The sequence below is a fragment of the Tachypleus tridentatus genome, chromosome 10, assembly GCF_004210375.1.
Source record: "Tachypleus tridentatus isolate NWPU-2018 chromosome 10, ASM421037v1, whole genome shotgun sequence".
NCBI lineage: Eukaryota > Metazoa > Arthropoda > Merostomata > Xiphosura > Limulidae > Tachypleus > Tachypleus tridentatus.
The window spans coordinates 79311506-79327182 of NC_134834.1; the positions used below are offsets into that span (position 1 = coordinate 79311506).

The following is a 15677-nucleotide window of genomic DNA, read 5'->3' on the forward strand; positions in this document are numbered from 1 at the left end:
CAGTTAACTTTTTTTGAATTTCTCGCAAGGCTAAACGAGGGCTATCTGCGCTAACCGTCTCTAATTTACTAGTGTAAGACTAGAGTGAAAGCAGATAGTCATCACCATCCACTGCCGACTCTAGGGCTACTCTTTTACCAAGAAATAGTAGGATTAACAGTCACATTATAACGCCCTCCCGGTTGAAAGGGCGAGCAGATTACGAGTCGAACGCCTTAACCCACCTGGCCATGCTGGGCCCAGTTAACTTGTTGCATTAAAAGAAACATTCCTCAGCAGTTTTGGAAAAGTATACCGAAGTGCATTACTTTTAGAGAGTTTCGCTCAGTCACAGAAAAATATTGGTAAATGGCGTATGTGTGACTTTGACTGGTGTTGCTCAGCTACTAGATTAAATGCAACAATAAAGCTGTTTAAATGTAACAGCCAAGTTAAAATGCTTTATCACTCTTCCTATAGTTTGGAATAATTTTAACATTAATATTACATTAATAATACATTAATATTATATTGTGGTACCAACATTAGCTTTTCATTCAAAATAAGTTTAGAATTACAAAAATAGAACAAAAAAAGATTATATTATAGCATAGACTTTACTAAAGTTTACAAAGCCAATGAAGTCGCATTAATTATTATAATATTACACATGTTCTTATAAAGTAATTTATTTCATATATTCAAATCTTCTGGCTTCAGGTCTACCAAATCTTTCCAACGTAAGTGTTCAGGAGTCATGCAGAATCCCCAAAAGTTTTTGGGGAAATCTAAGTCCAACATCCATAACAACTTTTTGTCACATGCCAAGGGATTGTCTGAAACGTAAAAAAAAAAAAATTCGTGGAAAGTTTGAATTATATGAAACTTAAAGAACATAACGTGGTAATATGATGAAGTTTGATGAGTTATAATTAAATTTGTTTGTTTGTTTTTGAATTTCGCTCAAAGCTACTCGAGAGCTATCTGCGCTAGCCGTCCTTAATTTAGTAGTGTAAGACTAGAGGGAAGGCAGCTAATCATCACTGCTAACTCTTGGGCTGCTCTTTTACCGACGAATAGTAGGATTGACTGTAACATTATAACGCCCCTATGGCTGAAAGGGCGAGCATGTTTGGTGTGACGGAGATTTGAGCCCGCGATCCTCAGATTACGAGTCAAACGCCTTAACCCACCTGGCCATGCCGGGCCCTATAAGTATATTATTAATTCATAAATTTTAGTAATAGAATATCAATGACTCTGACTTTGGTTTTATGTTTTCTAAATAACAGAAGCTAATATTCATATGCGAACGTAGTGAATCTTTTTTTTAAACTAAAAAGTCAATTTTTTTTCTGAGGAAATATAAAAGGTAACAACAGAAATAAATTGTTGTTTTAAGGTAAAGCCACTAAAACTGTCTGCTACTGTGCCTGCCTGCTACTGTCCCTAATTTTGAACTGCTGACCATAAGAAAGGCAACTTACTCGCAACACCCACCGTTAACTCTTGGTCTACACTTTACAAACGAGTCTCTACTGACCGTATCATTACAACGTTCCTACGACCGGAAGTGTGAGTATTTTCGGCGCCAGATTTAAATTCCGCGACTCCAAGATTATGAGTCGAATGCCCTAACCACCAGGCCATATCAGGCACAACAGTAAGAACCAGACATTTTTGAGGTGAATAATGAATAAGAATCTAGTTTAGTAAAGATTCATGTTAAAATATTAAATTATTAAAATATTATTATAACTGTGTAATGTTTAACGTTTTATGCAGTTTTAAGTTTTATTTTTTTGCAAAATATGCCGTCTTTTAAAGTTTTTTTCTTATAGCAAAGCCACATTAGATTATCTGCTGAGTCCACCGAGGGGAATCGAGCCTCTAATTTTAGCGTTGTAAACCCGAAGACTTACTGCTGATTTTAAAGTGAACAATCACCGATTAATTACTTTTAGCAGTTTCAATTAGTTGTATAAAACTTTCCTTATTTAAAACTTTTATTCTTCCAGAACATGTCTGACATCTTAAACGTTGCTCAAAAAATGAAACGAATAATCTTACTATTACTAATCCTGAAAATCTAATCCAAAACATCCATTATTTCTGTATCTGTATTAAACCAGTTATTAAACCTATTTTCTTATCCATAACTTCATACTCTCTAACATAAAAACATATACACAAAATTCCATTATTAAATCATCTGAATTTACAGAGTAAAAGAAAAAAACTGTTTTCTGGAGTTTGAGAAATAAATGAAAACTATTTTTATGTTCGTACCTTCCACCCACACAGTAACCAACTGCTTCCACACTGGCTTCCAAGTTGTTTCCTCTAAACTCATGATGTTGTTATTGGTGATATAGATCTCCTTTAAACTCAGCATGGTAGTAAAGAAGTTAGTAGGAAGTACACTGATTTGATTGTCGCTGAACATTGAAAATATACACAAGTTCATGAGAAGTCACACCGACTTTGCGATGCTCAAATATATTGATTGTGTCAGTTATAATTGTTACTATAACGAACGTAAGTTTGTATTAATCATGTCTACATACATAACACTGAATGAAGTATAGTTAAAAACACAACATTCACAATATTTAATTTATAAAATGGTGCCCGGCTCAAATTCCAATAAAATTTTAACATTAGAAAGAGTAATGATTTTTTAGTATATATAACATAAGGCTATCTGTAGGAAGAATAATGATTTTCTAGTATGCATAACATAAGGCTATCTGTAAGAAGAGTAACGAATTTGAAGTTTTTATAACATAGATTTGACCTAGCGAGAAAAAAAACTATAGTATGTTTTTATTACATTACATAAGAGTGCTGTTTAATTCTTATATATTATAGCAACTTACATGGAGATCAGCAGCTACTGATATATTTGTTTTAACAGAAGTCTTTGTAGTATAGACCAGTAAAGTATCGACACCAATCAAAGTTTTAATTTAAAGAAAAGGACAAAAAGAAGAAGAAATCTGTTTAATGAAACTTTGTAGAATGGACGTCAACTGCCTGTTGTGGAGATACAAGTGTAGAGGACGACGTCTTCCGCCTTTCGTCTCCACAACAGCCAGTTGACGTCCATTCTACAAAGTTTCATCATGAATACTTTGCCTGAACAATCTCTCAAAGAAATCGGTTTAGTTTTAGCCAGTAGAAACAAGTAAGAATTATAAATATTATCCAATAGAAAGAAGTTAACATTATCATTACATCCCTAACGGAACTTATTGTTTCAAAATATAAGCCTCAAAGAACATTAGAGCGTTTTTCTAGAAGATTCAGCTGAAAATGAAATTAGTAAAAAAGTCATCCAATAAAACAACCTGAAGGAGAAAGTCAATATTAACTTATTTTTAAACGCTCGAAAAATATGTGCAGAATTATCTGTTATGGAAATATTATCTCAACAAAAGAACGATAAAAGAAAATTGTGTCAAGGAAGAGTTGTAATCCGATATTTAAATGTGAGCGTGCTCTAACTGGAAGTACATACGAAACAATGTGCAATGAACTGGCAAAACAAAGACTGAGCTTTCTGAAAATTCCAAGAAAGTTTCCGTGTTGTAATCTGACGATAAGAAATACGAGAAGAGTTTATAAGTTAAACAGCAAAATGTTGTGGTGGGTCTTTAATATTATGGAAATATTTTTTTTCCTCTGAAACAGTGAGCATTATTGTAAAGGTAATGACGCTATGAGGAAGGAGCAGTTTCATAACGTTTCATTTCATCCGAGACGTGGACATTCCTAATTTTATGAGAGGTAGTTGATAAAGAAAGTAAAATCTGATGGTGTAAACGTTATGACATGTAACACCACATTAATGCAATGGAAACTTCTGAGGCTGTTGACAATAATGCTGTAAAAATGAGCGAATTGAAGTGATAGTAAAGTATAGACTGAAACATCTGATGGTGTTACACGTTAAAAGTAAAATAAGCCTATACTTATTACTTATTATCTAATTGTAATGTTTTAAAATTATTTTGGTTGACATTGTAATACTGATTACAAGTAAAATATGTTAACTACAATCAACGTTTTATTATACATGATATGTTTAGTATTAATAACGTGTATATCTGTTTCGTGCTTGTTGAATTGACACGGAAAGCTACACGAGGGCCATCTGCGCTAGTCAACCTTAATTTTGAAGTACACCCTTGTGCAAATTAATTGAAACAAATGGTCGTTTTACAATATTTTCAGCATGGCGCCGGTGTAGGCTCGCTGGACCCGCTGATTTCCTTTAATAGTCATTTTTTCACACAGACGGCGTCATTAGTTGTGTTTTGTAGTACGGTCGATCTATTTTTGGGATATATGACGAAATGTTGAGGAATATTACGTCATTCGAAATTGCATTAGAAGGGCAAGGAGACCAGTCAAAAAATAACTTCTTACCAACTCAATGAAGACAAAACGTTATCAATGGGGTCTGAAATACAAGAACTGGACGCAAGAACAATGGAGGAAGGTGTTATTCAGTGACGAGACTCATTTCTTTGTACAGGGTCAAAGAAGTCTGCATGTTCGCAGATCTCCAGGTAAGAAACTTTGAGAATCTCCTATCAATCAGTTCGTAAAACATCCCTTGAAGAAGATATTTTGGGGCTTTTTCAGCTACTATGGCGTCGGAGGCTTATATATCGTAGAAGGTATGATGCGAGGACCACAGTACATCGAAGTTTTACAGAGAAGAGTCGTTTCAGAATTAAAAAAGAGATTTCCAGATGGATCTTCCAGATGGATCTGGTTTGTTTGGATTTCTCATCGAGATCTGTGCTAGCCGTTCCTACCAGCTAGTCATCAAACTCTTGGGCTAACCAACGAATAGTGGGATTGACCGTTATGACTGGGACATGTTTAGCGCGACACGGGCGCGATAAAGATGCTGGAATAAAGATGCCTGAAAACTCTCCGGACTTAAATCCTATTGAAAATCTTTGGGCGATTTGTAAATAAAGACTTCGGGGAAAAGACTGCACTACGAAAGATAAGCTAATTGAGACCATAATTGAGGTGTGGTACCGCGATCCAAAAATTAGTAAAGATTGCAGTCATCTCGTGAACTCGATGCCAAAGCGGATTAATGATCTTCTTAAAAATAAAGGCGGTCATATCATGTATTAATTTGTAAGTAATTTATGGATTCTCGGAAATAAAATGCAAAAAATTGAAAAAATCGTAGTTTTCCGTCTTGTTTCGATTAATTTGCACAAGGGTGTAAGAGACTAGAGGGAAGACAGTTTGTCAATGCCATACACTGTCAACGTTTTGACTACTTTTTATCAACGAATAGAGGAATTAAACGTCCATTATAACGTATCCATGTTTGAAAAAAAAAACGAGGATGTTCGACAACGAGTTTAAATCCAGCGTTCCGCAAATTTCAAGTCCACCATTCTAATCACCACACCGTGCGTTTTCCCTCTGTTTCTTACATCTAGAACAATACACAATACAGTGAGTATTGGTTTCTTGTATATGGACTAATACATGATACAGTGAGTATCGGTTTATTGTACGTGGACTAATACACAATAGAGTGAGTATTGTTTTTATTGTATTTATACTAATACGCAATATCGAGGATATCGATTTTTGTATCTGTATAAATGTTGGTTTCTTATAAATGGACTAATACATACAGATGTGTATATATATATATATATCGCTCTTTGTGCACTTTATCATCTTTTATTTTCTTATGTGTTGTAATAAAAACAGCCATTGAAAACAATTTCACTTTGATAGATTTTTAACCATGTGACTAGAGAATTCTAATATTATTTATATAACTTTCATCACACAGAAGATTTTAATTTTTTTTTCAAAAGTAGTATCAAAGAATATAACATGTTTCTCAGTCGTGCTGCAGTTTATCATATAAGGTTTATAATCAAAAAATACTTTTAGGCATTCTATTTTATAGAAGCAATAGATATTTATTAATTCGACAGTTGTTTGCTGTTGACTTGTTGCTTGTGCGATCGATTTCTAATTATTTTGTGCGGTTGTTGATGCTATTCAAAACAGTAGTATAGTATTTCATTAGCTTTTAAAACAACTTAGTTTCAGTTTCGCATGTAACATTAACTTAGGTCATAAGTTAAAACAAAAAGATTTGGAATGTTAAGAATAATGTTACTGCTGATTGGATTCACTTGTTTGCTTTTTCTTACATAGTTTATTTAATTTTAATAATTTTCGTTTACTTTTGACATCCAAGTGTTCTTTGAATTAAACAAATAAACGTCTAGAAGATGGTCCTACGTGTTCTGGCTAGAAAACAGGAAACGACTTTAGAGAAAGGACATATTTAAGTATTAAAAAACTACGTAACCTTACTGTGGTTTGAAAGAGCATAAGATTTTAAGTTGATGTGTAAGTATACCCATTAATTAGTTAACCCTTTTCTTGGTACAGTTTGAGATAATACATATTTGTATAAAAAACAACGTAACAATTTTTAAGGGCTATCACGCGAATGGTCGATGATGGTGGTCGCATGTTTAATTAATGAACTTACATAGTAAGTGATTAATAAAAATAAATGGATGTTTGTCCCACTGTATAATTCCTATTTTTCACTTTCTCGGAAAAATATCAATAATATCGAAATCGCCTGTAATCGTAAGCAAAAACATATAAACAGTCGTTAAGAACAACACTATTATTTATAGTAGTTATCTTATTTTAACAACAACAAAATGATAATACTACCTTAAGTCCAGAGTGTTGATATTGTTAGGAAACATTTTTCGTGACACCAACGAAATATAATTTCTTTGAAGGCTTAAGATTCTTAGGTTTACAAGTTCAGAGAAAGTCGTCTCACCAATTCTCATGATGGCATTATTTACTAACTCCACCTCATTTAATAAATACGGACCACCTTCGAACCACCCATCAACCGTATCTATAGTATTATAGACCACTTGAAGAAGTTTCAAATTCTCCAGGTGAGAAAATGATATTTTTCCAGCGTCTTTCTGGAAGCTTTTATAAACATAAATTTCTTCCAAAGTGTTGGAGTTGCTTTCTAAGAAAGGGATGTCTTCTTCCGATACAGGATCCAGTTCCACTTTGTCTAAAGCGAGGTAACTTATATTAATTCCTTCAAAGATGTCCTTAGGCAATCTGGGTAGGGAAGATTCAGCAATGACAAGTTCTTCTATTGGTCCATACCGTGGAATATTCCGTCGCAGGTGCTCGATTTCCAGAGACGAAGATATATTAGGACAATATATTTTTAACCCTTTAAACCCAATGTCACAGAAGCAAGGTTCTACTTCTTTCCAAGAAGGACAAACGCTCATAGACGCTGTTTCCATGGTTTCTGTTAGGAAACCAAGACAAAAACAGCAAGTAACAAAAGCAAGGTACCTCTTCATAGCTTAAATAATAGAGAAAAATGAATATACTATCATAACATAACGGAAGAAGATAGATAAAAAAATTAATAACTGATACGAAACTGCGTCGGAAAAGAAATGCACTATTTAGAAAAAGTACGTGCAGAAGGAGTGAAAAGAACGGTCTTACTTTAGCAGCAAAAACCGTACATTGAATCTGATATTTTATGTGTTAAAAACACACACGTACTGAGTGATTGAATAATTATTGACATTGATGATAACAACAACAAAACGCAACAATGAATACTTTGGGTAGTTTGTACACAGAAATAGCGAACTAAGTAATCGAATCTTATCTATTTATCGATCAGTTTATAGCATTTTTATCCAATGTAAAATTTAACGTTAAATTACTTACTCTGAGTTCGCTCTACCCAGTCTATGTTCTTATGCCTAGCATTATTTAGTGACAATGTTGTTTTTTTATCTTTATCACAAACTACCCATGCGACCTATAGAAATAGAAACATGTGGCATTTTTCTCATGGAATGAGCTACGTATATAAATTACACTGCTATCTATCAATGTAATATTCACTAGCCACCCCTTACTTATGATTTCTTACGTCAGTACCTGCTAACTTCTTTGCCTATCATGTACGATTAGATGAGTTAAGTCGATTTGTTGTTTTCTATAATATTCGTTCAATTTTATTATAATCCAGTTAGTATTTTCTTACTATTGCTTGTGTCAAACGTTCCGTACTTATAAACATAACTTAAACATTCTCCGAACTAAAATTTTGTTCATAATTGACTCTTACAGTTCAGGGGTAAGTTTGGGGATAACTAATGCTAACATTATAGGGTCGATCCTCCCAGTGGCCACAAAAACAGATAGTCCATTCGTAACAACGAAAAACGAACCAAATTGTTCATAGTTATTTGTTTATTTTTGTAAAAAAAATGTTTTACACAAAAAGTAACATTTTTATGAATGGAAACCACATGACTAATCAATGAGGAGATAGTGTATGTTTAAGGAGTTATAGATTAACGAAGATAACATTACGACTACTCTACTGTACTATATGTTTGTGACATATATATCTATTTCAGAGTCTGGTTCCACTTTGTTTAAAAACAATGTAACTTATTTAATTCCCTCAAATATGTCCTCAGACAATATGCGTAAGAAACAATCAATAATTACACGTTTTATTGGTCTGCACATTGTATGATATATTCCTCTGTAGGTGTTTCACCTCAGACCGACGATTGTCAACAGCAAAATAATTATTTTATACTTGAAACTGTACAGTCTCACTACTAAAATGTGGCTAAAAGTTATTTTTTTTCTGTACCGTATCCTTCTGTTTGTTTTCACTCGTATAAAGTAATCTCTGTAAATTCAGAGTGTTGCAGATTACCGCGTACTTCACCATGTTTATAGATGTTCAAAATCGTGCAGTCTTCCAACGTCGTCACTTGGTTCAAGTTGATCATACACGTAAGAAATCTCATTTATAGCTTGAAATCATTGTTCACTTAACGCTTCAGTAATTAATGGAAATACCTGTAGAGAACGAAACTGAAAACATTTATCCTCAATAAAACTGAGTATCTTCATAAAATAACAAAAACATAAGTCAGAGGAATACAAGATAATGAGAATAGTGGTACTAAGTGGTACTTTTATTTCTGAATCGTTTCCACAGGTAACGTTTCTCGCAGAGGTCTAAATAAAATATGAATTATAACGGATTTACTATAGTGATTCTATTCTAACATTGATGTTTAAGTTAAATTTATATTTAGAAATGCACATAACTTACACAATTATATTTGTATTACGAAAGTTCCGCCTATTTACTAAAGTTGTTGAAGATCCTCGAAGGTGAGATTCAACAATGTACTATATGTGTGTAGGTAAATGCTAGTGATCCTTAGTATTGTTGTGCAAGCTGAAAATTCCAGATACTCGCCTCATGTTTATAAAACTAATCAACACAACGCGCAAAGAGACAGTATATATTACCAGTTTGCTAAAGTTGGTAAACTATAAACCTCGAAGGTTATAACTGTGATTAACGCTTATTAACCAAGAACTTCAGATATTCGACCAAGAACATTTACAGATTTGAAACATTAAAACCATTTAATTTCAGTAGATGAACTTCAGACATTTGTATTTTTACGAAGACTTTGTACGATTTGAACTGTAAAAACTCACGTGTGATCAGCGAAAAGCTAGTTCGCTCCCTATTTTATGAGTTTAAAATTAATTAGTTCACCGTGAACCCTCTATAAGATATGGAAGATTGGTTTGTTTTGAATTTTGCGCAAAGCTACAGGAGGGCTATATGCTCTAGCCTTCCCTACTTTAGCAGTGAAAGGCTAAAGGAAAGGCAGCTAGGATATCACCGCCCACCACAAACTCTTGGGCTACTGTTTTACTAACGAATAGTTGGATTGACCGTCATATTATAACATCCCCACGGCTGAAAGGAAAGCACGTTTGGTGTGATGGGGACTCGAACCCGCGACCAACAGATTACGAGTCGAGTGCCTTAACCACCTGGCCATGCCGGGCCGATATCAAAGAAGTTCCAGTCCAGATAGAAGATTCAATATTGTTTGTAACTTTGTAAAACTTATATATAGATTATTATTATTTGTAAAACATTTTATTGTAAATTGTGTTTTTACTTGTAAATTAAAATTTGTTTTTATCAAAAAGAGAAAATTGTGTTTCTCAATCTTATCGGAAGATATTATAAATTGGATTTACATCGAAATTTATTTAACTTCTAAATTTAATTAATCATTTAACTCAATTTCAGGTATTTGAAATGATAATACGTAACAGGGGCTTATGCTCGAGACCTGAATAAGAGACAAGGCTCATCTAATTTAAACCTTAAATCATAATTCAATTTATATTTATCAGTGCTAACAAGATTTAATTATGCCTGATTATCAGGGTTTTTTTAATCACCCTCCTTCGAACAACTAGAAAGATACAAGATACTGCTTGAAATTGCCAAAGTTTTAGAACTAGAAGTTAAAAAAATCAATGAGAAAAAACGAACTAAAACCGATACATCAGTCAATGATGATATGTTGTTTGAGGAAGCAATACAGGAATATTTTAGTGTCCCCACCAGGCAATTGGAGTTTAGTGATAAAAATATACTAGAGATCCAGGTAAAACTTAAACAAATCGAGTTTGAACGAACTCTTTTTAAAGCCAAAACATAGAAAGCACAAGTTCATATAAAAGCTAAAGGAGGAAATGAAGTATTTAAGGGTGAAAAAGCTCATAATGAAGCCAAAAAAGAAATGAAGCCTAAAGAAATGGAAGTTAGAATAAATTCTTATCAACCAAAACAAAATGACAGCCTTGAACTTAATAAATATGTTAAAGTATTTAATAAAAATGAAGTTAATAAATATTTCCGTCATTTTGACAAGGTTACCCAAACCATTGAATGATCCACTAAAGATGGTAATTATTATTCTTGTAAAATGTCTTAACTTGTAAAGAATAAGAAACTTATGCCGTTCTCTCACTAAACGATTGTACGAATTATGATAAAGTTAAAGCAGTTATTCTCAAAGCATACGAGTTAGAACCGGAGGCTTATCGCCAGCAAGATAATCAAACTTATATGGAATTTGCCCATGAAAAAGAGGTTTATTTTGATCGATGGTGTAGTTCCATGTATATTGGCAACAGTTTCGACAAACTAAGACAATTATGTCAAATTTACAAATTTAAATATTATGCATGTGATGACCTCAAAATTTACTTTGATGAAAATAAAGGTTAAACACTTTGGTGATTACACTCTAAAACATAAGACCACTTTTCATAAAAAAGAAATTTCTACTATCTCGTAAAAAAACTGTATATGTCCAGTTTACTAAAGTTGAGAATTCTTCGAAAAATTCCAGCTTCTCTAGTTCGAAATATTCTGGCTGGCGGGATAAAACTTCATCAAAGTCATCAAGGCTTGTCTGCTATTTACGCACAAAAACTGGTCATGTTATGTCCGATTGTTGGGGTCAGCAAAAGAAGAAAGAAAAAAGGCAACACCTAGTGCGTTCGTGTCCACATATGGACTTAGTTTCACCAGATAACCTAATTTTGTTGATTTGGCCATTGACAAAGAAAAACCGATTTAGAAATATAGATCCTTTGTATCTGTTGGTTCTGTGTTTTTGACAAATGACACGGCCAATACCATACCCACTTGCATTCCACGTGACACCGGGGCGACTCAATCATTGTTGTTAGAGGTAATATTGCCTTTGCATTTGAGCTCTAACACTAGTGAGTCTGTCATTATTCAGGGTATTGAGGATGGTTTTATTAACATTCTTCTTCATAGAATTTATTTGACATCTAACCTAGTTGAGGGACCAGCTGTAGTTAAAGTAAGACCTGCTCTGCCAATTAAGGGTATACCATTATTGTTGGGAAACTATATGGCTGGAGAAAAGTTGTTACCAAACCCAAAATGGTTGTCGAGCCGATCACTGTTTCATCTAACAATGATGTTGTTGAGAAGAATCCCAGACTCTTAAGTGCTTGTGAATTGGCTTGAAAATTTGAAGCCATCGCAAACTAGAATGAAAAATGTTTATCACCATAAGACTGAAGACTATAAGTTCTATACTGATGACGTGATATTATTGTTGTCCACTATGAGAAATACACTCAAAGCTATGAGATTGTTCAGAAAGTTAATAATACAGACCATGTTGTAAAACACGTGATGTTTGAAAGGCTTTCCAGCTGTTTCGAGTATATATGTTGAAACTCTATCACATCCAAAATTTATCCTAAACTATTTTAGCGATTAAGCATTCTTCTGATACTGATAACAATCATTTTGACTCAGATACTTTTAAATTTGAAAGTATTTGAGATGAATGCAACATCAAACTGAGTAATTCTGAGACTAAAGCCAAAGTTGATTGTATTGTGAATTATCCAACTCGTACCAACAAGGAAAGCTTGACGAGATTTTTTGCAAATTGGTGATTACTGCAGAAAGTTTTGTAGAAATTTTACTGATATAACTGCATCATTAACAGACCTAATGAAGAAAAATCAAAATTTCAAATGGTCTGAAACATCTCAATCTGCTTTTGAAAAGGTCAAATGTTTACGGCGCATTTTCCTTGTAGTGATGGTACCTGACTTTAATAATCCGTTTGCGTTAGCTGTTGATGCCAGCAATTGTGGTGCTGGTGTCACTATATTACTATCAAGCGACAAAAGATTGAAAGATATCCTGTTTGTTATTTGTTTAGAAAGTATAACTGTTACTTAAAGAATTATTCTACTGGGAAAAAAGAAATATTGGCTCTAGTGTTACGTTTAGACCATTTCAATGCTTATGTAACTGCATCGCAACAACCTATTGTCATTTACACTGACCATAACTCGTAAATGTTTTTAAACAAAATAAAGAGGAAAAGGACAAGTTCTTTTATTACAAAAGTATAACGTTGAACTTTGTGCTGGTGCACTTTCATGTGCAATGTAATTTTATGATCATGAGGTTATTTGTGTTGATTGTGTAATGTATACTGTCATGATTACTGAAGGTCTTTAATTATTTGATGTATCATATTTAATGTTTTTTGTCAATGTGTATATATAATAACTTAGTTAAACTTGTGTAATGTTAATATTAAACCTCTAAGAATGGAGGTATGACAGATTTACTATCATATATCTATATTAATATTGATGTTTGTTTAAGTTAAATGTATATTTAGAAATGTACGTAACACATACTGTTAAATCGTTGTTGCGAAATTCCGCCTATACACTAAAGTTCTAGAAGATTTTCTAGTGTGAGAATCAATAATATATGCGTACGTGTAAACGTTGTTCTATCGTCTGTATAGTTGTGCAAGCTAAAATTTCTAGAAACTATCTTCTTGCCTATAAAAGTAACAAACGAGACACGCTAAAAACACAACAATACATATTATATAATTTATTGGTTTGTTATAAACCTTGGAAGCTATAACAGTGATTGATATAACGCTTATTAATCGGAAGCTTCATATATTTAACCAGAACATTACAAACCGTTCAATTTCAGTGGCTTCACATAGGACATCATTAGTATTTTTTAGAAAATATTACAAAACTTCAGCGGTGTAATAACTCGGCACGTAGCTCGTGAAGAAATAAGAACACAGAGTTAGCTAGCTCCTTGTTAAGTTAATTGTACCTACATCACCGCAAAATTCATTCGCTCATCGTGAACCCTCGATAAGATATCAAAAAAGCTCCTGGTAGAAGACCAAATATTGTTTGTAAGTTTATAAAACGTTTGTACATAGCTCAATTTTTTTGTACTAACCATTACTGTAAATTGTGCTATCGTTTGTGTATTAAAATATATTTGTATTAGAAAAGGAAACTGTGTGTATCAATTTTGTTGGCAAGTGTAATAAATTTCACATATATTTATATATATGGACATTTGTTTAACTTCTAAATTTAAATTATCACTCAACTCAGTTTCCAGCTACTCGAAAGTATAATATGTTACATAATAAATTTGAAGGTCACCCTGGATAAATTGTAAAACGTAACAGAAAGAAAAGTGAAAAAAAACATAGAAATATGTTTGTTTTGTAAAGTTGACTATACATGTTGCGGCACCTGTTGGATACTTCTATAACTTCACAGTAAATTAATTTGAAACCCAAGTGAAAAATGAACAGGAACGTAATATTGGTTCGTGGAAATTTCATCTGAAAAGTGGATTAAAATTTTTAAATGGTACATTAATGTTTGAAGTCTAAATGAAGCATACCTTTGTGAAACAGAGTGAATTTTGCAGACAAACAAAAATTATATAAGTTACAAAATTAACTTTAGTATTAAAGAAGTAGCTGTCAATGTTTAACTCGAGGTTTGTAATTTTATGTATTTTTTCTTTCTGACAAATACAAATGTTTAGTCCCTCATCGTATTATTTTAAAGACATAATTTCTCTATCATGAAAGGTAATTAAAATAAATGGAATTTAATGTTGAGTAGTTTTGTAATCCAGTTCTTCACTTATTATTATTATTAATTTTTCTCAGTGTTTATAAGTATCATAAACATATTTCTTAAAACTAATTTCCATTAAGTGTTAAGTAATGTCATAACATATTGTGAAGAGTAAATTCAGATATCTGGTTACATTACACAGTAAATTCAGATATCTGGTTACATTACACAGTAAATTCAGATATCTGGTTACATTACACAGTAAATTCAGATATCTGGTTACATTACACAGTAAATTCAGATATCTGGGTACATTGCACAGTAAATTCAGATATCTAGTTACATTACACAGTAAATTCAGATATTGTAGCTTTGTTGCTCCGTAAAACTATAACCAATAAATTCGAAAGTCTGTTTACAATAATTACCGATTAAACCTGTAAACGATAAGTTTTAACACGTGATTTTCTCATGCGGTGTGGTTGGCGACAGAAACTTCAGATGTCTGATTACATTACAATGTGAAAATGAAAACGATAAATTCAAACAGTGAAATCAATAAATTCGAATTTCAAGTTACATTAAACCATTAAACCAATAAAATTAAAATGTGATTACATTACACCGTGAAATTTAAACTAATAACTTTAGGTTTGTTTGTTTTGAATTTCGCGCAAAGCTACACGAGGGCTATCTGCGCTAGCCGTGCCTAATTTAACAGTGTAAGACTAGAGGGAAAGAAGCTAGTCACCACCACCCACCACCAACTCTGGGGCTACTCTTTTACCAGCGAATAGTGAGATTGACTGTAACATTATAACGCCCCCACGGCTGAAAGAACGAGCATGGTTTGTGCGACAGGGTATTCGAACCCACGACCCTCAAATTACGAGTCGAACGCCTTAACCCACCTGGCCATGCCGGGACTTTAAATTAAGAAGTTTAAATCTAATGAAGACTAGGTATTATTTATGGATGGAGAGTTTTTTGTTTGATATTTCTTTTATAAGAAGTTCACTATCATGTTTGGTGATGTCAATCAAGTGTCTTGTTCAGGTACTTCGCTGATAGGTAGCCGAGTTTGTGACTATTCTTCTAATTTTTCTAAATGTGATGTTTCGTTTCACCAGTGTAGGAGGTCTTGCACTCTCCTCTCGTGAAGATGAAATGCGGACAATGCGAAGTTGGCAAACGATCTTTGTCGCGGAAAAAAAAATTGAGTTTGAAATTCGGTTTCATAATAACTTTCAGGTCAATTTATGGATAGCTAGTGTTACACA

The 15677-nt window shown here is 33.1% G+C and overlaps 1 protein-coding gene across 1 annotated transcript; it reads right to left on the bottom strand.

Annotated features, from left to right (window-relative positions):
- Positions 1-495: 495 nt before the first annotated feature.
- LOC143228386 (leucine-rich repeat transmembrane protein FLRT1-like) lies at positions 496-11991 on the bottom strand. The gene is made up of 5 exons (XM_076459650.1): positions 11881-11991; positions 7786-7879; positions 6733-7405; positions 2269-2417; positions 496-815 (listed from the first exon to the last, which is right to left on the bottom strand). The coding sequence occupies exons 1-5, from the start codon at positions 11989-11991 to the stop codon at positions 673-675; spliced, it is 1170 nt and encodes a 389-aa protein (XP_076315765.1). The 3' UTR covers positions 496-672.
- Between the last annotated feature and the right edge of the window lie 3686 nt (positions 11992-15677).